This window comes from Aptenodytes patagonicus, chromosome 5, assembly GCF_965638725.1.
Source record: "Aptenodytes patagonicus chromosome 5, bAptPat1.pri.cur, whole genome shotgun sequence".
NCBI classification, from domain to species: Eukaryota; Metazoa; Chordata; class Aves; order Sphenisciformes; family Spheniscidae; genus Aptenodytes; species Aptenodytes patagonicus.
In genome coordinates, this window is record NC_134953.1 from 65,736,621 (window position 1) to 65,761,536 (window position 24,916).

General features: G+C 40.9%; 1 protein-coding gene across 2 annotated transcripts in view; it reads left to right on the top strand.

The window, feature by feature from the left end:
* Nucleotides 1–24,916, top strand: part of LOC143161327 (BEN domain-containing protein 5) — a 987,131-nt gene that overhangs the window by 859,086 nt on the left and 103,129 nt on the right. For both annotated transcript variants that reach the window (XM_076340237.1, XM_076340238.1), the window contains exon 10: nt 20,465–20,617. In XM_076340237.1, the coding sequence (XP_076196352.1) occupies nt 20,465–20,617 (153 nt within the window). The remainder of the gene's footprint in view (nt 1–20,464; nt 20,618–24,916) is intronic.

Sequence of the window (24,916 nt, forward strand, 5' to 3'; positions counted from 1 at the left end):
CTAACGTCCTGCATGACCTTGGGCAAGTTGTTTTACCTCTGGGCTTCAGTTTGCCAAGCTGCAATGTGACACCAATAACTTTAAGTTAATTGGTGAAGTGTTTTAAGACCTGCTAAAGATTAAAAGTGCCATAGGGAGCACAGGCATACTGAACAGCAGCCACAGTTATCTGTGATGCTTGTTGAGATTTGTTCCATTAGGAACACGGCGGTGGTGGCTGTAGAGCATGAAACAGTAGATTAATAGATTGGGAATCTATCATGGGACCATCTATATAATTTCACTGCAGGAAATTTGACAGTATTCCTGAGCTTTATCTAGCTGCAGTGTGAAAGAAGGGGAAGGATGCACAGCTATTATACAATGTCAGTTATGATGGGCTTGACTAAGGAAGAGAAAGAATGCAACCACTTAACTCTTCTCTTTGAAAAATCTGCACACAGCTGTTTGTTAGAATATAAACAGTTGTGAAGCAATGAAAGAAGTGCTTGATGATGGTTTTTATCAACTTCCGAGCTCCTCATAGAGCAATAGGTGACTTTTGGGAGTCATGGGGACTTTCAGAAGCAACTATCTACCACAGTAGGTAGCACGATAGTCTAAGGCAATAAAATATCCTCCAGATCCCCTTTGATGCAGAAGATGTGTGGCAGGTTCCACCTTCACAGGGAATCTCATCAGGTATTGCTGGAAGGAAGTGACACAGTCAAGAAGCTACTCAACCTCTCTCTTTTCTCTCTTTTCTCTCTTATCATGTTAGCCATTGGGAAGCAATTTTCTTTTGTTGTGATCCTTAGAGATGAGCTGACGATCACAGCCTTATTCTCCGAATAAGGAGAAAAGGTTTTGAGGGTTTTTTCCCCTCTTTCCCGGTATTTGAAAACTATTTTCCCAGGCCCTGTTTTGATAATACCAGTATCTATAATATGTATCTGAAATACCAGGAAGTACCAGACATGCTGTGTTCTGCTTAGGAACACTGGAACCTCATGTCTCCCTTTCCCCTCCACACGTGTATGTGTGCATACAGTTAATCTTTAGCATTAAAAATAACATTTTAAATCTCCTGAGAAAAGTTCAGGTCACTCACTAGAACAATTCCGTTTTAGCTCAATAATTTCTAATCAGCTGAGATCACTTAGCAAATACACGTGGGAAACTTGTTTTCCTGTAGATAAAAAATAAGAATTTATTTCCATGTCAAAGGGTAAGTAAATTTTGCCACATCATTACTAATCTTTCTATTTTCTTGATGATTCTACAATAAATGACAATAAGTTTGTTATGGAAGGGAGATCTAAAAGGTGTGTAATTCCCATGATTTGTTCCCCTGGAGCATTCCTGATTATTGATACATTCTGTCAGTTAAGATTTACATCATTGATTAGTGTGATTTAGAGTGTCATGGCTTCACATTCTTTGAGCCTTTCTAGCAAAGCAAGCAATTTAAAGTCGTTGCATATGATACAAGATTTCAAAGCAGTAATTCAGCTGCAGTGTTATGTTTGATCCAGCGTTTACTGCCTACCTACTATAACAACTGGCAGTTTATAAACTTAGAGATTAAAATGATGAGAGCTTTAGAAACTCATATAACAGTAATGAAGTAGTGTGTGAATGCCTGTGATTTTTTTTTTTTTTCTGCAGTTTTCCTCAGCATGCTCAGGTATTTGGCAGATATTGGGCATGTTCACAGATGTGTGCCCAATCCATGGAGTGCAGATCAGCTATCATACTCAATCAAGCCAGAGAGAATTCAGAGTTGGAGGGTTTGTTCATGTCTGTCTCCCAGATAATTTTATGCAATCTAAATATCTGCCTATCTGCAGTACATGTCTGGTCAAAGTGAGAAAGTTAACTGCATTTTTTATTTCCTCCAAGCCTCATAGTTTTTTAGATTATTGCTGGATGTTGTATTGTCTAGGGCTTAACAGTGCCACAAATTATCACAGTCAGAAACAAGATACTGGAGTGGATGAACTTTAGGTCAGACCATGTCAAGCAATCTTTAAATTCCTGACTATGTCCATGCTGTTCAGGAACTGGACTGGACTTCTCTGATTCTGCCGCTGGAATTAGATTTTCATAGCCCTGAATTTTCATAGTGGAAGTTGTTTAAAGGTTGTCTCAGCCAGAGCTATGCCTTGGCTTATCAGATATTACATTACTGCTGTTCCCAGGAACTAAAATTTCCCCAGGTCCTTTCATGCAGCCTATCTGTAACATACCTGTTGACATGAAAACAGAGGTTTAAAAAAATGTAATTCATAAGAAAAGTCTAATTATTTGTGACATTTCATCCATCATGTCCTAAGCTTCTCCAGAGGAAAGTAGTAACATTTTGTCTCCTTGACAGCAAACAACACACTGACGAACTGAAAAATGTTCTGCTATATTTCAAACTGCAGCATTTATGAGTAAAGAGCAAGTGCAAAATAAATAGCAAGAGTAAAGAGCAGGAACCCACGTAAGTAGGGGGCAGAAGCTTGGAGAGCTTTCTAAAAGCTTTCTCTTGGGTTAAAAACCAAAACAATCCTTCAAAAATAACCAGAACATTTCAGGGTAAGCAATCTGTTGGATAGAAGCTATAGCAATATCACTCAGCCCAATCTGCATTGACTTTTCTAACCACTCCTGCAAGAAGATGCCTTGGGTGGTCATGGTAGCATAGTGCAGTTCACGGAGAGCTACGGGACCCAACTGAAGATGGGTTGGAAACAGGTTTTTAGGATATCCCCCAACTCCGCACCCCAAGCACTTCAGGACTGCAAAAGGAGAGCTTATACAATCAAAAGGGAAGAGAAGCAGAGCAAGACTGTGAAGACTGCCCTCCTAATGTTTTCTTTTTGAAGATGGTACCTAAGCACCTGAGCATTGCTGTTAGTTCATACCAAAACTGACTTTTTGGTATGACATGCCAAGTTAGGTAATTCCCCATACTGGCATTCTCATTCTCATTCTCTCTCTCTCTCGTTGCTGTTAGGCTTCAGTCAAGTTTTGGTGACCACCTGTTCATGGATGACCCATCTCTTTCTGCATGGCTCTTGTAGTCCTGCTTTCGGATCTAGATGCCTCTGCTCCAGAACCTGCAGGTCTCTCCCACTTCAGCAAAAAGAGAATCTCTGTTAATAACCCAGATTCCTACAGACATTTGGATATTTAACTCCCACTGTTTTCCTGGGTATTCAGAGATCTCATTTCTGTGAAACATGCTATTTCCATCCATTGATGGAGTGTGAAGGTCATCTGTGATGGCATGCACATACAGCTCTTCAGCTATTTTTCAGACCCTTACTGGTATCCTGTTGGCAGATCTCATGCTCTCCAAACTTCATTTAAACAAACATTTAAACAAAGAGAAGTGCAACATCCCAAAGTAGGGTATCAATCAAATCTTCCATCTGGGAAGTCTAATGAAGAATAATAATGAGTTGGAGAATTTTGAAGTTGTTTGGATGTTCTTTCTTTTCTGATCTCTTGTTTTAGAAGAAATCCTTACATGCAGAATCTATAGCACAGTATTTATCTTTTTAACTCCGGAAGGCTGTGATTGTTCTTTGAGGAAAATACAAGTTTGTGCAGCCATTCCTAATCTTTCACAGGGTGGAGGCCCTTTCATTTCCATTCTTTTTCTTCTTTTTCCTTTTCTGTTATGCACACAAAAATAAAACTCAGGAGTACATCATGAGCCAAGCTGTATTTTCTGTTTATTGCCACCAGGTTAATAACAGTAATGGTGTGAGGAGAAAATGAAGTGTTATGTAAAATCCTGCATTGCAGATTTTGGTGCTGATGCAAAGAGCTCAATAAAGTGTAACACTTTAATCATGGAGATAAAAATCACACAGCAGCTTCACAGTCTTCCAAGATGCAGAGCCTTAAGACAAAATAAAAGTGGGAGAGAAAGAGAAACCGACAATATTATTGAGTCCCAGAAAAGTTAGGGAAGAAAACAATCCACTTCCTTTTCTTGTGATGCTTTGATTCAGTCTTTGTATTCACAAGATAAACAACTGAAAAATGTGTGTATATGAATTTCCTGGTATTAGAGAGAGCAAAATGCCACAGCCTTATACACAACTCAGTGACATTTACAGGAACCTGGAAACCTTTAAAAAACAAAGCAAACAACTCCCTCCCCATAAAAAACAAAACCAAAAATAAACCACCAAAAAAACGCCCGAAACCAAAAATCCCACCACCAGAACCACCCCCTAGCATGGTATGATGATATGTATTGTTTTTTTCAAGTAGGCAAGCAGCCCGGCACAGTTTTAGCTATGGTGGTCTTGAGTACAAATTCAGCATGCTAGCACAGAAGAGGACTCAGTTTTGGATGGTGCTTATACTCTGCATCTCTTCACTGTTACTGAGCTTTGTGTCTCTGCTTCCCATCTGCAATTTAAGATTATAGCCCTGTCAAATGACTGTACGTAAAGTTGTAGGTTGTTGGCTTGTAGGGTTATTTTGGGGGAGGCGGGGAGGAGGAGGAAGAAGAGTTGTGTGAAGAAGATCTCACCTGTACAGGGAAATTTGTGGATATAATGACATGGAGCACCGCGCTAAAAAGTTGGGACAGTGCTAAGGACCGTTTATCTTTGAGCTGGACCACTTGCTGTGAGGCAACTGACTGCAGTTGTGTGCCAAGTTTATTCTTCTTCGAAAAATGTTTCCAAAAAAGTCCCTTTCCCCACAACTTGGCTATTGAAAAGAATATAAGGATATTATTTGTTGGAACAAACACAAAAATTGTGGAAATACCTAGTTCAGGGCCAAGAAGAATGCCTCAGGTAACTCAGAAAAGTGACACGTAACTTTGATCCTAGTATCTGGAAACAGAGTAGCTGAATATTGCAGAGCCCAGTGACCATCCAGCCACCCCGAAGATGCTTCTTCACACCAGGGTGGTGCAGCACCAGCAGAGAGACCATTCCAGAGAAGTTACATATTCAGCATGAAATGTAATTCAGTTTTAGTTGGTGCCTGGCCCTTTGGGGATCAGTTGCCATTACATGGAGGAGCACAGCAGCCTGCTGAGACGAGTTGTCTAATATTCAGATGAGCAGAAGGAAGGGGGCAGTACCTTAGCTATATTGTGGGGTTTTCATTGGCCCGTCCCAATTTTCTGTCCCAATGCTTGCCTGTTTGCAGCCATTTAGCACTGCCTGTTTCAATCTATTGTATAATTATTCCCTTGGGTAAGATTCAAGGTTAATTCAAGGGCATGCTAAACCTTGCTGGGGCTTGAAGGTAACCCAGAAGGTTTAACGTTTCCACCAGCTGTGATAACCACGTGCCTAAGTTTGCGACTGCTGATTGAAAAACTCCTACAGAGACAGAATCAAGCATATGTATTAGTGGCTTTTGGTATCTGATAAACCCTGTCATCACTGCTTAGCCATGATATGCCCATCATAAAGAGTGCCTGATTGCATGGCTGGCTTAATCTGTATAGCATGAAAGCTGACATTTTATATTACTTTATATCCTCTTGTCCAGCTGAGTTCACTTGTGTGGAATTAACAGATGTCAGATTTGGACATTATGGGCATGGTTGCCACAAGAAATGTGTGTAAATAAACCAACCCTTGTGTTGTTAGAACAGGTCATGGTAAGAGATGGCAAAGAAAGGGAATGTTTCACAGGACCCTGTAATATTTTTTTGGTGGATTTTCGGGAGAGCTGAGAGGTGAATCAAGCTGATATCACTTTGGAAGCTAAAATCTTATCCTAAGGGTTATCTGAAGTAAAAACATCCTGCTTTTTTGCTGAGATATGTATGTATCCATGAACAGCATCTGTTTCCCCATGGTGTGTTAAAACATTCATTACAGCAGCTGTAGTAATGGCGTAGTGATCTCAACATTATCTTAGTGTTATAATTCATATTTGGGGTAAAGGACCAGGTAGGTTTTAATTACCGGCATGTCTTGAAAGACAGCATATCTGGTAGCCTTGAACTCATCCATAAAACTGAAGGGACAGTGGTTCTGGGAAACCTGCCACATCATGTCAACAGGCCTTGTTTGCTTTTGAAGATTGCAGGCAACTGGATTCATTTGAAGAGCTGCCTTTTTAAGGACAGAAAAAAATAAAAACAAGGTGCTGCAGGTGTTAAGAAACAAAACCTCTGTGCAGGCTGTGCTTTGCAGGGCAGGCCTTTGCCCAGATGAGGGGTTCATCTGGAGTCTCTGCTCATACGCCTGGGTGTCCTCCCAATGGAAGCCAGGGAGCACGGGAGGAAACCACCCACCTTGGCTTCACATGCTAGATCTGTGACTGGAGTGTGGCAGAGGCCTATAGAGAGTATCACAGAGCACAGCTGGCCTACAAGGATGGACACAGCTGTAGAGACGTGACTTTGGGAAAGGAGGCATTGATCATCTGTTTCTTGAGCAGACTCCTCAGACCCATCTTGAGTGCTACCAGACGGAGAGTACTCAAGTCTCAGTGCTCCAGATGCAACCAGATGCTCCTGCTTATTTGAGGAGAAAGCTGAGAGACAAGTTCTTTGTATGTTGTTATGGCTGTCCTGCTGGCTCAGTTAAAACCCTTTTTTTCTCAGGATAAGGCTAAAATTCAGAATCAATTGCTTAAGATATTCTAGTTCTCTTTTATTTTTCCTTTCCTTTGCCCCCACCCCTGCACAGAGTAATTCTGTATGAATCATACAATTGATTCTTTGGGTGAGGGGACAATATATGAACAGCTTGAGCAGCTGATTGGGCTGGAAAAAAGACAAACCTCCAAATATTTAGACTTTTTTGGCCTAGCTGGATTGGTTCCCTAGATCATGACGTGGACTCCCAGCAAACTGTGCCAGCTTATGGTGTCGCATGGTCCTGGCAATGAGTGGTGACCCATCTGTGGGGCAAGTGGGGAAGATGGAGTTTTTGAGGTTGTTCTTGTTGCCAGAAACATGCATGTGAAAACAAAGGGTCAATCCACAATGGGGCTGTGACACCTTCTGAATGAAAGGGCTGGCAGTGGGGGTGAATTGGAATTAATTAATGCAGGTAATGTTTTTAAGTTGGGAAGTGCTAGAAAAACTAGCACCATTTGTTGCAGAAACAATAGACTCTTGCTGTTTGTGAGAGTGGCAAAAACCGGAACTCGCCAACGACAGAGGGACCAATGTGATCATGAGTGAACATTAGAATATACTTTCTGATAGTAATGTAGTGATTGGGATAGCTTCTAGTCCTGGGAGACTAGAAACACTGTCTGTTTGCAACTTTAAAAAGAGCGAGTCAGTGATTTCCTAGTGCTGGGTACATAGCGATAGCGCTCTTACCTCCCGGGCATTTAGATTTTGTGTGTACGCCTTTTCCAAACATTTATTACTATTTCCTCTGCTTTTAAAATACAGCCAGACTATTTTTACTGGGGGAGCAGCGGTGGTGGCTTTTTGGCTTTTTTTGTATGGGTTTCACTCAATATAACACATGAGAGACAGTCAAAAACAACCAACATAAACCCCTACAAAGTGCTGGCTGAATCTGTGGTTAACCCTTGTTTTAAAAAATATGAGGTTACTTTTTGCCTGTGTCCTTTTAACGCTATGGATCAGCTCTATATCAGAAAAAGCCAGAGAGGGGCAATCCAGCCCAGAATTGAATGAGCTGCTATGGTACATCATCTGTTACTCCTGGTGTGCTCCAGTGAGACAAGTGGTTAAAAATGTTGCTACACCTTTCCATGGACTAGGGGAGCATTCTCTGAGCATGTTGCTTGCAAGTGTACTTGTTTGATAGACTCCCTGGTTAGAATCAGTACTCATTTTCCTTGCCAGGAAGAAAATAAGTAAAAAAAAAAAAAAAAAAAAAAGGAAGATAATTGATGGCAAGCTTTAAGGGTCATCACAGTATTTGCTTCCACTTCCATTCTTTTACAATAGCTTTAATGCTGTTCAGTTATGGACTTAAGTCTTCTCATTTTCTCTTACAAGCAGACCACCTCACGTTTTAAACATCTGCAGTAGTTCCAGCAATGAAACCAGGGCTATTGTAGCACTGAAATCTCTAAAATTGCAGTGATTTTCAGTTGGATAGTGATCCACTGTACATCTGGAAATGTAGGTGTTGCCCTCAGGGAGCTGTATTTGGCATAATTTCCTCCCTGGGAACAGGACACAATGAGATCACAGCTTCTCCTGGTCTCAGCTGTTGAGCAAATCCCTGTCAGGCCTAATAGCCAGTGCTCTTTTCCCCTTGATCAGCTGGGCTTTGGTCATTGCTGAGTTGAACATTGTTCACTAAATGAATAGCTCCCAGAATGCAAACTTCACCTGTTATCCTTCCATTTAGGAAAATTGAGAGTTTTTAGTCTTTTGTACTCTGCATTCAAGAGATGAGAGGAAAAAAACCCCACCTAAATGCCTCCATTTAAATGTAAATTTTGACTTTTCACGTCTGACTAAGGTGTTTGTTTTTATAAACAATATATGTATATAAATAAAAGCCATGGAATTGAAAGAACAAAACCCCTCTCTTGTTGATATTGATATATTTTCCACATAGTAATCTTTGCTCTCATCATGTTACATATTTTTCTGTTTCTTTTTACTTTAAAACTAATTTTGCTGTGAGAACAAGAACAGGAGATTGTTAGGAGGAAATACTCTTGCACTGGCTTGTGCAGAGAAAACATGCCATCTGCCTAATGTGTTTCATCTTGTGTCAGTCTAAGATGTGTTGTTTGGGTTTAACATGCCAGTCACTAGCCTAGAAAGAGTGCAGGCAGCAGCTCTGACACATATCCTGGCTAGGGCTCCAAATCCTTCCTGCTTTTCAGAGACTATGCTTACTGTGAAATAGGCCACAAGATTTTGGGCAGAAGTTACAGTTCTCTTCACCTACTGTGTCCTTGCATTAGGGTCCGAGAGGCATTTGCACAAGGAATTGAAGTGGTTTGGGATATATTTTCGGTCTTCACCATATCACACTGTTAAGAAGCAAAAGGAAAGACTCAGCCTGAAAGTGGGTTATTTCAAAGAGGTCTGGCTGGTGGGTCTGAGGGGCTGGTGGTTGAGGATGTGGTGGTGTCTCCCCAGTGGCAACCACACAGTACAGGCTTCACCCTTCTCTGCTGTGTTAGGGAAGAGCTGGAGAAGCCGTTTGGCGTAGCATCACACAGAGACATGCACTTGAGTCCCAAAAGCAAAACAGTCATGCAATGGAGCCCTCCTTGCTCTGAACTGGCAGGTCTCTACTGTCTGTCTGTCTGTCGGTGGGTGAGAACGAGCTCAGCATCTATCCCTGCTCCACTGTGCAGTGTGGACTCGTCTGCCTGCAGGGACGGGGCACATTTTGGGGCTCAGCGCTGTGGTCAGGACCCACCAGTGGCCAGGTTTCAGAAATGGGGCCGCCTTCTTTATCAGATATTTCCTCTTTCGGTCACAGAATTCTTGCCTGATAAATGGATGGCGCATGTCTCAGCTGGGTAAATGTAGCTGGTCATATTTTGTTACGCTGTGTGTAATAAAGACTTTAGCTTATTTTTTTATTAAGAAAAGAAGTTGGCAGACAGCTTTAAATGTCTGCCTAAGGACAAAATGAACTGAGTTTTGTAGATAGCTGCTTTTTTTTTCTTAATAAATAAATAAATGGAAAGATTTTTATGTTGATAATAAAAATAACTAATGCAGAGCTTTTTCCACTAGTGCCTGGAGACATGGACAGATGTGGGATTTTGAAGGGATAAAGAATTGAAATCTGTTGGCAGGTAGTTGCTATAAAAATGACTATCCTTCCTGCCTCTTATTACAGACCAACATTCAACAAATGAAGAGTCTCTGAGAAAGCTAATGATGACAGGATCAGGTTCCAACCATCAGAGATAGCAGAAACCTCATCCCTTCAGAGAAATCTAAAGTTAAAGGGAAGTGGTTGGGAAAGCCGGGAGTTCTATTAAAGTATACTTCCGGACTTTCTCCGACTCACAATGTAGTGTGTGGGAGTGTGGAGGGGAGGAAACTGCCAGGGAAACTATGAAGAAACAGAGCGAGCTCACCAAAAGTTTGGTTTGCCCCTGAGTTGTCTGCCAAAGCTTTGTGCGATCACTTTCTACCTCCAGAGAACTTTCACTATGCTGCTGTTGCATGCAGTTGGTTTCTGTCTTGCTGTGTGGTCTGTTGTTGGAATAAGAGGGTAAACCTTGTTTTCTCATTTTTACCCCTCTGATTCTCTCCCCCATTCCACTGCGGGGGGAGTAAGCGAGTGGCTGTGTGGGGCTTAGCTGCCTACCAGGGTTAAATCACAACAATATTGCTTTGCAATGCAATCATATTGTAGGGCCAATCTCCTGAAGCCATCAGTAACGTGTATCATAGAATTGGGTAGTCACTGTAGTGTTTGGTGACTCAACCTGAAAACAGCATGTGGACCATCAGTGTTGATGCAGCATTTAGGAGAGCAAAGATCAAATGTTGATCTGATATACCTACAATTCAGAGCAAACTGCATTGCTGTCCATTATAGACAGCTGTAACAGTTACAGAGGAGAAAGATGAAAACAAGTTTAAAATATTTCTTTCTATTTAAAAATGCATTTTTACACTCACACACTTATAAAGGTGTATATATACACATGTAGAAGAAAAAGCAGACAAAAACTGCCTAAATGTCTAAGCCAACCATTGGCAGCGTGGGTCAGCTGCTGCTGTCTAGGGTGGGAAATACCCTTCTTCAGAGTCCTACTATACCTTTGTTTAGTTATGCCCTGGTGAATCCTCTTGAGATTGTCACTCTGATTATTTCTTATACCACTGTGCTGAATCTTGAGTCCCTGATGTTCTGCAAAACCTGAATATTCTTTCTGTAGGAAATGGTAAAAAAAATAGTGGTCCCCAATATGTGCTTGCAGGGGATACATTGTCTTTGAGATCTTGTGACTTTACTTACAGGCACAGTTAGCTGCCCTGCTGTTTGGTCTGACAGGCAGAACACAAGGTGATATTGCCTGCAGCAATATGTTTACCTATTGGCCAGTGTGGGTAGGGCAATATTGGAGGAAAAAAGTTTCAGATACAACTGATGCTGAAAAGTGCCTTGCAAAAGGCATGATATGTTGTGCTTTCAGTTGTAAAAGCAGATCCTTCCAAACTGACCATTACATTTTAGCTTTTATAGCACTGTATAGATAATAAATACTGCTAGATGTAAAGCACAGAGAAAACATTCTGCAGTTTGGTGCAAAATGCTATGCTGATCTGTCTCTGAGTAGGTCAAATCCAAGAAAACCTATTCTTCCAGTTGTGGATGAATCTTCGGTCAACAAGAGAATATCAGGGACAATTCTTTTTTTTATTTGTTAGCATGCTGTTCCTCCCCTCAGTAGCTATGTCTGATGTATAGTCCCTAATCTCTTTCAGTGTCCTTGTGTTCCTGTTTATTGGCTTTCACTTTTGTCTCTTTCTTGGATGCGCTTGCTGCCTGCACTGAGTACAAGGAAGGAAAAGAAAGACACAACTTGCAAAGGAACAGAATAAGACGAATAAGACCATGGATAACTTCTGCCTGTGGTGAGGCTGTGCCAGGAAGATGAAGAGAAAGAGTTAGTTTGCTTTTCAGCTGTCAGTCACTAGTAAAGCACGTGCACAATGTCCATACACAGCCTTCCTGTCTTCCCAAGCAAGTAGATGGCCACGTAACCCTTGAATGACACATTTAGTGTTGTTTCCTTCCACCTGATTGGGCAGGTTTGCAGTCTGCATGCAGGTATGTTTGTTTCTTTCTTACTCCACATGGATCTATGTAAAATAAGAACAACCACTACAGGTCCTCTCATAGGTCCAACTAATCAGATTTTCTGGGTACATAGCGACAGCTGTTGTCAGTAGGTGGAAAAAGACACTCAGGGGGCTGTATAAGAAATTTTACATGTGTAAAATGAACCTTTACCTTTGATGTCCAGCTTGTAGTTATCATTGGTTTAGGGGCTTCTTGAGCTGAAAACTTTATGTAGAGCAGGACCTACCTTACAGTAATTTGTCTAATCTCTTTTTAAAGTACACAGTTTAAACTGTAGAAATATACATACTTTTCACCACCAAACGACACCTTAACTTTTTAGGAACTACAGAAGTCTCATTGTGCAGCATAAATTAAGGCCTAATTGGAAAATAAGAACAGTGATGCTGCATCAAACCCGAGGTCTATTTGGCTCACTATCCAATGACCTATTGCAGATGCTAAGGGGTAGACTAAGAACAGGGCAAAGCTTCTGGCAATGTGTAATTTGGGGATTTTCTGATAAAGAAATTCTGTCCACTGCTTTGTGTGTAATAAATTCAAAGAAAAAGATTTCATTATATTACCTAATTGATCTTTGAATTCATCTGTGTTTTGGCCAAAATCTGGTGACAGTGAGTTCTGCAGTGTAAGTATAAGCTAATTTAAAAAGCACTTTATTTTGTTTGCCTTAGGTCTTCTGCCTGATGGCTTTATATTCTGCCAGCTGTTACTTATTTAGTAAGAAATAGTGAATAATGCTATATATTATTTGAGAGACTAGAGAAACTTGTTGTTATAGAGTTTGATTTGCCCACACGCAGTTTGTCCAATTGGAATAGTTCCTAGGAAATTAGGGAACAGGGAGTCATAACTCCGAGCCATTGTTTTTGAGTCTGCCACTCTTTGCCTTCGTAATTGGAGGAGAGGCAGGCAATGTCGCTGGGCCTTATTTATGTACTTGCAAAGTAAAGACCGTGTACCTTGGTCAGAAGGTTCTGCGGAGGTATAATTAAAAGTTATTGGTAAAACACAAAACTATTAATACTGCTATGAAGTGAATAGTTGAACAGGAAGTCTTGAGCTTAATATAGTTTCAGGTGTATAAGCAGCAATTAATGATGACTGAAGACATTAAATGACTTGTGTATGGTTACACAGCAAGCAAGTGGCTGTCTAAGGAACAGTACCAAGGAGTGTTAGAACCCTCGATACAGCTACTGGGAGCATTTCAGCTGAGCAAACTTTCAGAATCAGACCAGAGCCAAATTGAATTATTTGGTGAAAACGTGGTTGTTTAGATATTTCTGTTTCATAAACCGATTTTCTTGCTTTAATTATCAGAATAAGGAACAGTTACTGCCTCAGCTTCTTTCTTTCTCCCTCCCTCCCTTTTTCCCTTTCTTTGGTAGTAGGGAGACAGCTTTTCTCCCCAAAAGCTCTTGATTCTTTTGCCACAGTTCTCCCCTCTCTTTTCTGAAAAGCCCTCTTTCTGTAGAGCCGATGCTGTTCAGTAGCAGACAAGTGAGCAAGGTAGGATTTACAGAGCTTGTTCTGCGGGGCATATGGTGGCGACGTGCAAGTGAGGTCTGAGATGGGCAGAGCCAAGTGAGATCAGCAAAGTTTAGGGTGAAGTAATGCCCCAAGACCCATTTCAATCCCAATGCTTTATTCTAATTATGCAGGCAACTAAAAACTTCAGACCTTGCTAAGGTCAAAACCCATATTGCTGAATATACGTTTGCTCCTATATGAGGGAGAGGGAAAGGATGAGAAAGAACAATGACTGTCCTTGTTCAGACTCACTCTTCAAGTTTTGGCTTGGGGTCAGGCCCAAAATCCAGAAAGAGTGTATTTCCTGGTTCCTATTCATTTAGGGTAAAAATTATACAAGAATTATCCATGCAGCTGACCCAAAAGTCTTGTCTAAACTTGATCTGGGTCTTAACGTTGTCTCTTTGGCCCCTCTCTAATTTAATATGCATTTGAACAGAAGTGGCTTCTTGATAGAGCCTTTCACCTCCAGGTCACCCTTTCAAATCCAATTCAGGCCTGTCGTGACCAAATGTTACTACCATCTGACGGCTCTTCTGTGTCCTGTGTGAATTGTTGGCTTCAGTCCAGTAGCTGGTGGACAGGTGTCTGAATTGCAAAAACTGCCAGAGCTGACACTAACTGGACATCTCTGCAGAAGGGTCAAAGAGTGAATCAGCCTGGCAGGTGAATTAATACTTAACTTGTATGCACTGTGATGCTTTATATCTTCAGAATGCTTTACAAACGTCAGCTAATCCTCAGGAGGTGGTGTTATCTGCACTGGCAGGTGAGAGAAGCAAGCAGATAAAGAACCAGGATCAGAATATGCATGTTGCTGACCTCCCACTCTGAGGCCAAGACTACAAGTTTAGCTCCTTTCAGGGCTACTGATGGGCACACCAGTGCAGGGTTCAAGTTCACTGAAGGGGGTCCCGTGTTCTGTGGATAAAAGCATCCCTTACTTTTTAAGACAGGCAGGAAAGCAGTGTTGATGGACATGCCATCCTTTTGCTGTATGAATCCATGGAACCAACAGAAGTCTCTTCTCCATCCTCTTTGAGGCACTAATGGGTCATGTCAGATTATGCCTATCATTAAGAGGTATCATTATTCAGATTGAGAACTTGCTGTGTAACCGGATCAGTAAATAATTACTTTTGAATGGCAACTGGGTTGGAGTGGTTTATCCTGAAAGACAACAGCTCTCAGAACATCATTGAAATAATCTGAAAAAAATGCATGAAGCGTTATGAAGAATTACTAGAAGGTCATGCAGAGTTAGTGGTACATCAGTGTTTGCAAGCTGCTTCTGCAGGGACACTTAAAAGACATTGTCAGTTTGTGTAAAGGTCTCTACAGGAATAAGGAGAAATTGGCTTTTGTGCTTCATATCAGTGAGAATAAGAGTGGTTCTAAACTGGCATTTTCCCTTCCCTGGAAGCAAGATGAGGAACTTTTTTTTTAAAGGATTTTAACCTTTAGAAGGTTTTTAAAAATAGTAAACCACTTTTCTACTATTAATTTCTTATGTAAACAATTGCTTTCGTTGCCATGGTGTTTACAAAGCTGAATGGAACAGGTGGTCCATGAGATGATGAATGGAAGGAGAAATGTTGTCCCTATGGTTACAAAGGGGTAGTGGCATTTCTTCTGAAATAGTGCCTCTAATAAGGTGTAGTTTACATCATCTGCAAAACTAGAGACAACGCTGTAGGACTGACTTGTCAGAAGTTATAAAGAATGGCAGAGGAAAACGTTCTTGAAAGTATGTGACTTTTTTTTTTTGGTGAGGGTTTATGCTGGCCCTTTCAAATTTGGGGGAAAAAATATGGGGAGAAGGTAGATGTAAGAAAGGCGATTTGGGTAAAATTCACCTTTCCAGGAATCCAAATGCAGGTATTTCAGGGGAAGCTTGAAAATATGAACCATATCCAGACAGTCTGAATTCCACCCCATATTCCCTTGTATAGTCAGAAGGAGACGTGCTGTGCATCCCTAAAGAGCGATTCAAGGCACTGGGCAGGTTTCCCTGGAGCTGAGAGGGCCAGGACTGAAGCTTTCTAGCTGAATGTAGACTGCTGAACCTATGATGCCGAATGGTCAGTTTTCCTTTATTTTCCTTATTAGCACACTGTGCTTGCGTTTTCTGGTGTCACCACTGTAGGCGTTGCAAAGTAACTAAGCATGGGGTATGGTGTGTATGTCAAAATGGATATATTTGAGACCTATGCAGAATTTTCTTTTGAGAGATTCTGGACCTGAGGAGGCATCAAAGAGCCAGTCTTCTGGGAATTTCTGAATCTTTTCTGAACCAAAAGGGGCAAACTCCTTATGCTGTGCCAACTGTTGTATGCCCGTTTGCTTCAAACAGTGGTTGAGCAGTAAGAGTACAAAGTCTGCCTGGAGGCTGTTATGTTTTGTACCACTAATGACAAGCCATGGTTTTAGCAGCTTGTATAAAACATTGCAAGGAGCATATCCTATCCCCTATATGAAATATTGGAGTGAAGAAGGCTTTTGGACACTCTCTCTCTAAACCAATTGCTGTGCCCAAGAATTAATAAAATCCATATTGAAGTGACAGCTGGTGGACAGAGCTGGCTTCTTCCTGCATCAGTTGTCTCTCTAGTGGCCCATGTTCTGGGCTCAATGCACATTTATCCTTTTATTATGGCATTTATTGATTATTTATTTATTAAATCTCTGTTTCCTTAAGAATCATAATTGCACTGTTCAAAATCTAACTTTGGTCATATCAGCACCAGCTATTAACATCACTCTTTCCCTTTGCTCTTTAATTACTGACCTTCCAAAGGCATTCAGCTAATGCAATAAAAATGCAGACAAGTGAGAGTATATTTTCTTAAAACTTTACATGGCATCATGAACCAGTTTCCAGTTTCTGTGCTACTTTGACTATTTCATATCTTGACAATGAATGTGCACTTTTATTCTTTATCCATGATTTCTTCCATTTTTCCCCCTCCCTAATTTATAAGTGTATTTCTCAAGCTGCCAGAAACTTTAGACTGACTCAGGAGAACAGTGGAAAGTGTGTGTCGCAAAGGCAGGGATTCAAATGAACTTTAGAGCAGAAATTCGTTTGCTTATTTATTTATTCTGTTTTTATGTGGTAAGCGGCAAGACGAGGCAAAGACGATTCTTTTCAAGGGGGAGAATGTTAACTGTTTTCTAGGAAGTGGGGTTCAATCATTGTCTCTGTCAGTCTAGTGAGTGATTTCTGTTTCCACACGGAGAGAAAAGAAAGACCAAGTCTGCCTTTGTTTTCTCCAACTCTGTAAGCTGGGTCATCCAGGTAATTACAGCTTTACTTAAGAAAGAGAGTGTCTGATAGAAAATATCTGCTGCTGCTTGTAAGCACAAAGAAAAGACACTTAAGGGAATTAAATTGCATGATGATTTTCATAAGACATCTGAATCATTTTGCATTCCACCTCTAAAGCAGAAAATGATGAGTTTAATATCATATTGTAGGATGTAATTTATAAGTCTCTCAGAAGGCAGCTATGGCATCCAGAGATGTTTGAGTCTGGTTATTCATTATTTTCTGCTTAAAGGCTGGAGCAAATGCGACTATGAGGCTTTGAGCCACCTCTAAATTTATTCCCATTCTTACTTGTAGATGCTACTGCATTAGAAGCCATAACCAGGGTGGGTTCTGCTGTGTAGATACTGACAGATACCCCTGTGGTTTAACAAGCAGATAGGATTGGTTTATGTTTTAAGTGTAAATGCACACATACGTTTATTAACTTCATTCTCCCTATCTCAAAGAGAAACAATTTCAGAAGGTCAGCTCTCTGCTGATTTTTCTGAAATTCCCATCAGTAGGTGACATGTATTTAATAAAATGTTAATTCTGTGATCCTGCCTAAATTACAGGAGATCAGTAATTATGCCAAAATCTTCCAGAGAACCTCAACTGAAATATGAAACTTTATTCCCTAGCTTAAATTTGTAGCGTGGCAGTGAGTGAAACAGTTCCTACACATAAAGTACTTATGTATGAGTCTAAAGAGAGAGAAGAAATACCATTATCGTTCAAGAACGATGTTCCTTAATTCTTTTCCGAAACTTGTCTGCAAACAATTTGTCTACTACTTGGTCTACTACTTGGGGCATGAGGTGGCAAACTTTGAGTTTAATGGCCCAGTGACTGGGCTGTTGTCCATTTTAAAGCCACAATATCTTTGTGTCTGTGAATAAAGAGAATTTTTCCATTAGGAACTCATGTGTTATATTAACAATGCACTGAATTATTTTGTTCTGTAATGGAGAATGCTCAAGACGTTTCCCTTTGACAAAATACTGAATGTGATGAGAAGAAATGTGAAACGCTGCAATACTGTTCTGCTCACATACAGCAGTGTCTGGGAGTAGTACATCTAACTGGCAATTACTCTAGCAATGTTTAACAACTTACTGATTAGGATGGACAATTGCAAATTTGGACTACATTTAGTGGGCAGGAATATGTAAAATAGAGTTCTTTATATGTTCAGTAGGAAGGTAAGGAACAAAGACCAGAAAAAACAGTTGAATAATTATTGTGGGCTGACTTAGGAAATGACTTCTGAAATACGTTGTAATGAATGACTGGATAAATGTTTTTAAACACTTGTCTGAGTGATGAGCTATCTGTTGAATGTCATGGTTTCCAAATAAGTGTTCTGGAAGCTTAATCTTCAGGTGAAGGTGATATCTGTGAAGGACACTGTTCCCTCACAAATAACGCTTGTAACCAGACTATTTGAAAATGGTTTTGGTGGTCAAGAAAGATCTTCAAAGAAATTTCAGCACCCCAAGAGATTCTCTAATATTCCCTGGAATACTTTTATCAGCAATTTTTTTAGTAAGAATCCTAGGAGACTTTAGAAAATATTCTCTAGTGATAGTGTTAGACTGGATGACTTGATCAATTGAATACTAAGCTGAGGCTCAGGTCACCCATGTTCTGCAGGTGAATTTCTTGCTGGATAGCCTATGGAAAGTTCTCTTAGTAATCTGTGCCTCTGTGTCCCTGTTTGTAGACACCTTCTTTTGGAAACAATTTGATAACTATGGATGAATAAGTATAGTATGACACAGCACAAATCATACAGTTTATGCCAGCACCTTTAGTTGTCTTAGGACACAAATGATACTAGTCTATTGTTATATATCTCGCCATGCTTCTCAATTACTTTATATTAGTAAATATGTCCCTATGAAGAATTCTGTCCAGTTGTTCTAAAATAAGTATGACTTAGGTCACTGACTTCTATGTGAAGGACATTCATGCTTTACAAATATCCAGTTTAACTAGATTATTTCCTCACTTCATCATCAAATCACTGTTTTGAGACTACAACATGTTCTGTTTTATGATGATATGCCAGTGTGCATCTGATCTCATCAAATTCTGTTTCTGATGGGGAAATTATCTTATGAAAAATAATATTACTCAATCTTTGGTTTTAATTTCTGTATGCTTGGAGAGGAAGAAAATCCTATGTGGTATTTCATCCTGTCAATGCTAATCTTTCTCTTCAGTGCTATATCTCCGAATAGCAGATGTGTGCTTTATTGCAGTGTTGGTCCTCTATAGTACAGCATAATGTTTTGGCAGGAACAAACAATTTATTGTACTAGAGTCAAATACAATCAAATGTTCCTTTTCCTATGAAGCATGGTCAGATATTGATATTACATTAGCTAACATTTTAACATAGGAGAGGCTTAATAAGATACAGTATTACTCTCTCTAGGCTGTTTAATTAAACTAAACAGTCACTGTGTATTGTACGTTGGTTTTCTGCCAAGGGAAAGTAAATCTGTATCATATTAGTTTCACATTCCGAATTATGTTCTCCCCTCATTGGAGACTCTCTAGAAGAGCTGACACTGCTGTCACATGAACTGCATAATACAAACTGTGTTTGTATTACATTGGACTGTCTTGTAGCTCAGTATTCTCCAGTAGCCTGAGCAAGTCCGTGCAGACGAGAGATGTGGCCAGAGAGCTACATGTTGTATTTTACTGGCCAGGGTCCCTATTTGCCACCAAGGGGTACAGGGCTCAGCATCGTAATCCGTGTCCTGCTAACAGAGTTGTTCTCCATCCCCCTGTTGGGACAGGGAGATCTGAACTGTAACCCTCTGGTCACAAAGAAGGTTCTTACTGGCCCCATGGTGGCCAGGTGACAGGGGTGGGTTTGTCACTGTCTAGTCACAGAGCACCATTTGTTCAGGACCAGAAGTTGCAAGAGTTTGAGGAAACTCTGGGTAATCCTGTGGCATCTGCCCTGGTAGCATTTTAGTACTGGATGTCGCCTTCTCACTGCTGTCAATGGCACTGTATGTGGGGATCAAGGTGAACATTCACTCTTTGCCACTGATGGCAGGGGAAGTAGTATCACTTATATATGATGTGAGGAAAAAGATGCGTCCCTGGACTGGAGACTTGAGCAGCGTTTTCTTACAGAGCCTCCTGACACTGAATTGCCAGTCCAGGAAGGGTATGGGGAGAGCAGGCACCTCTGTGTTAGGGGGTCCTGGTGTTTTCTTTTGAAGCAAGAGTTGATGCAGAATCACATGGGAAGCTACAAGCGGAGAGGCATTCAAGGCATTTGCTTTTGGGAGTTGTTCTGTTGAGTTACTACTACAAAGCGGAGTATGACAAAAACATTTGCGGTATTTCTCCTTATAAACCAAAATAAACTGCACAGGAAATACTGAAGTCTTTTTCTACACAATTTTGAGCCTGTCTTTCCTGACAGAAGGGTACCTCTGCATATTGCAGTGCAGAACTGTGCAGACATGGCAAAGCTATGCCCGAACAATCATGCTCTAGAACTGGAAAGTGCATATTTTTATCAGTGGCACTAAGCCCTGTATCAAAGTGAAGGATAACGTTTTGGCTCTACTTTGCACAGTGTCTTGTGCTGCATAAAAGTTCCAGCCTTCTCAGAACAGGTAAATAAATGTCTATCATGGTCCTGTGTTGCATCTCACATGCACCCACATAGAGGCATGAATGGCTGGATGCATCAAAGCAATGTCTTTAACATGGCTCTCTGACGATGGCACCATGGTTAGATTCAAGGATGGCAGTATTGGATTTATGGGAGACTTCACCTACATAACACAGCTTTGATTTATCTCATGCTGAATGTTTTGTTGTTGTTTTCCCTCAACAGAAGATTAACCTGGAGTTCTATATTGACATCCATGCCCACTCCACCATGATGAATGGCTTCATGTATGGGAACATCTTTGAAGATGAGGAAAGATTTCAGCGACAGGCTGTTTTTCCCAAGCTCCTCTGTCAGAATGCCGAAGACTTCTCTTATGTAAGCAATGTTTCTTTTAATTAATTCTTCCTAATTTTATTTTTTAATGATAAATCTCTGGCTTAATTGGATTGTGTGAATTTTATTTTAATATGAATAGGAGGCTACTTAAATTTTTTGTCCTTAGCAGCTACCATCTTCCCTCTTATAATTACCTTATCCAAAAGTGGTAAGTTGTGATCTTATGTATTGTCATTGGACACATGAACAGAGGCAGGTTCTTCATCTTCCATATTATAACCTTTGGTTCTGAATTATTGGAACACTTAGTTTTTATCAGAAGATCTTTTGTCTTTTGATCAACTGGATCAGATTTATTGTTTCATTGTTTATATTATATTGGCAAATTTTTTACTTGTACACTTTAAAAAATAGTATAATAGCAAATAGAAGTAAAAATAATAAACTTGAAAGAAAAGGTTAGATAATTTTCTGTTGAAAGTTGTGACAAAGGCAATGTATGCTTTTGAAATTCTTTGATATTACCATGGAAAACTGTTCTGCAAAAAAATCTGCAATTGCTCAATACATGTCCTGTAACTTGGAAGAAAGTATATGTGTAGGTATCTCTGGATATTGGAAATAAATGGTAAACTCCTATAAATGAGTTGGAAAGGGGCATATGTTTTTAAAGCAAGCTTCAAATAGAGTAGAACAGATCCTTACCACACATTGCTTGCAGTAGCTCTGCGGAAGTCAGTAGATTTAAGACTCTGGTCCAGTGTGTTGCAACTTTGTGTCCAAGTATGACATCCTGGCCCTTTCCATAGCCTTTTTTGTGCATCAGTTTTCCTTGAAAGTTGTGCAAGCAAAACACACAATGCCCAAGCCTGCCTGCAACTGCTTGTTCGCTCCTCCTGGCCCACCTTACACACCTGTGGAGCTGCCAGCTAAGCTACTTCTATACAACTGTCCCTTGCTCTGTTTCAGTCTATGCACTCCAGGTTTGCATAAGTGGACAGTCTTTCAAGTAAGAGGTGTTTGGTGTCCCATTTTGCTTTGACTGGGATAAGGAATATTCAGAAACGCAACTCAGCCAAGGCAGTGGGAACTTTCAGCCATGAGCTGTGAGGAAGGAAGGCAGTGGATGACATTTGGCAGCTATATAATGGAAACAGGCTCAATTAAAAATTGCTTTGGAATCCTGCACCAAGCAGAGAAGAGCAGAAGAACCTACTGCTTGGGCCCTGATTTTATGTCTGCTGTGTTCTTAACCCTCTTTGTTACCCACCATACGTTTTCCCAGACTCTGCTGTCCCCTTTTTGCTTATGCTTCATCCTCCTGGTACAGAGAGGTAAACCTGGGTCTCCTCTCAAAGATGGGGACAGCTAGGGCATGGTGCCTGCCTCCTCTGCAGTGCCATTCCAACCAGCTTGTGGCAGAGGTGGTGGGTGGAGGAGGATAGGCACCCTGCAGCATTCCATGTGTTTAGCTCTAGAGAAACAAAATCTAAAAACAGATACAAAAGCAGACAAGTCTGCACAGCAAAAGAAACCGTAATTGGAAAAAAGGCCATTTTCATCATGGCAGGAATGTTAGCCTAAAGCTTTCTCATCAAGATGCAGTAGAGATTTTTTTTGTCTTGTGTTTGTGCATATTGCACTGTGGAGTTTGAGTGGGAAGTGAATATAGAAATGCAGTTGTGCCACTGTTTTCTTGACAGACCTGTTCCAGCAAAAGGAAGGAGGAATTGAAACCTCCTGATTCCTGTTTGTTTCTCTCTTCTATGGTAGTTTATTTTATGCAAGAGTGGGAAAAAGTTTGGATCAGTCTCTGACTTTTCTAAGGCTAGGCAGAAGATATCCTTTCCTCTGTCTTTTCTATTCCCAGGAGGGGGACCTCTAGTAGACCAAACATTCCCTTTTCTTCTTGGCATCAGCAGTGGCAGCTGGCCAGGTAATGCCTGGGAGGGTGTGTGGCTGCTGTTGCTTCCTCTGTTGCCTCATAGTATTGTTTAACTATTGTCAGTATTGTTTAACCATTGTCTGTATGTTTTGAGGGTTCAGGGGACTGCTGCAGTTTGAAGCTTTCTGCAGTCAACCACTGCAAGGGCTTCTCAGAATACTGTCCATAATGCAGAAGACTGAATCTATATTAAATGAGGAGAGAGAGCAGCTGCATCTGTTTCCAGCTGTTTGGAGCCTGGGGAAGAGTGAGTTGGGTTCAAGGAACAGCCTGTTCTTGTCCAAGAAGACCTCAGTGATTGAGTTTCTTATCTGCACCTGGTTGTTTCAAAAACACATTATAGATAAGGGGGCATTCACAGATCATAGCAATGAAAACCTGCAATTGATAGGAGTTTAGAAATTTTGTGCTCAAGTGTGGGATTTCTCTCTGTTACTGTGGGAGATTAAGTGTTCCTCTTAGCACAAGTCTTGGTTGACAAAGGGAAAATCTTTGAGAAAATGACGTAGGAAATAGAAGCCAATAGCTAAAAACCCAGCACAATCTCTCTCCTTTGACTCTCAATCTTCTTTCTGTAGAAGCTGGCAATTGGATATATATGTTGGCATCCAGTGCACCACAGTTTGACCTAGGTGCTGCTGGCACTCAGTACATAGGGCTTTCAACTCACATCCTTCTGGTCTCAAGAGACCAGAAGCTTTTCCCCTGCCATCCATCCAAGCCATTCTTCTCAGGGCAGCTGAGGAGATAGAAGTGTTGGAAAAGGAGACAGCCACAAAGTGTCCGATGTGTGAAGCAAGAGGAGTGAATATTACTGCTGTCTCCAAGTGGGAAAGTCTCTGTTCTCTTGTTTTCAGCTCCAGCCATGTGGGTTATGTGACTGGTTGGAAATATCAGGGGTGAAGTTTGCTGCTCGAAAGAGAGGAAAGGAATCCAGAGCTTCCTGCATTTAAAAAGGGGGAAAAAAAGTGTTGAAGATTAAAAATAGTGTATGTAAATATGCCCTATTGACTGCTCAAAGGGAAGGGGGGAAGTGCATCGTTAACATTACCAGGCTGGTGTTTGAAAGTGTGGGAATGGACCACTGTTGTTACTAATTAATTTTCCAAAGCTTCAGGAGGTCTCATTTACATTGTATGCTGCTGTGGCCATTTGTTGGGATTATAATACTTCAACAGCAGCACTTCAAGTGAAAACTGGCGGCTGCATGAAGTGTTGTCCATAATTGACTAGCTCCATGTCTTCACACAGCACAGAGACAATGTTCCATTATGTTATCCATTGACAGTATCATTGAAAAGATTACTCTCCTTAAAGCATCTGTCAACCTTGATTGATTTACAAGGGACAAAGAACTGAAAAGGTTTGAAGTGCGGGTACAATTTTTGCCACCATTTAGCATACATAATGGTTCTCCTTTGATGTCAAAAGCTCATCTTCTATTAATAATGCAGAGGGCTTTTGAATGCAGGCTACTTGTATGGAGTTCCACACTAATAACCTACTTGCTGTGAAATGGGATTCACTTTGGAGAAGCAGTCATTTGTCTGGGTTTTACATGTTCGGAATGAATCCCGACTCAAAGGGATTTCTTTCAGTGCTCTGCGTGATTGCAGCTGAGCCCTGCACGGGTTAGGGAAAGCAGGCAAATCCTAGCCTGCTCCTCCAGCCGAGAATCTGGCAGAAATCACGCAGCCAGATGCAAAGGAGCATGAACAACAAGCCTAAGATGATGCGATCAAATGCCTTGTGCCGTTTTGTCTGGCAACCTTCTATTAATATACTTTAGAGTGCATTTCATGCCTGGACTGCTTTTTTCACCTGTCATTTCCAATAGGCCTTTTTATTTAAATGACAGAATCCAAGGGAGATTGGTGATTAGAGTAGGGGATGGATAGGGGATTTGTGCCTGCATGCCTATTGTAGGACCAAAGGCAAGTCACCCAATGTCTCTGTACCCTATCCGTTGAGCAGAACACTTAATGTCACAGTACTCTGGAAGGCTGACTGTGGTTTGCAGGTAAAAGTTGTGAAAGGGACCAGAAATTCTTCATTTGTACATGACTTCAGAAACAGAGGCCTGCCTTTGGTTTAGCTGTCAGCACGTGAAGAAGAAAGCGAAAGAAGAGCTGGGAAGTTTTGCTCCCAAATAAATACATGAGACGTTCTTGGGCAGCTGTCTGGGGAAAAAGGACGAATTCTGTAAGGAAAACATTTTATATTTTCAGAGTTTAAGAAGGATATTTTTAAACATTGGGGAGTAAATATAATCTGTATGAAAGCTCTAACAGTGAGAGCTGACAAGCCCTTTTGAAAGGCTGACTCATTGGGTTTTAGGAGCAGCTATTGACACCATGTCTGAGTGCATTGCACATCAGCCATGGCTAGGAGTT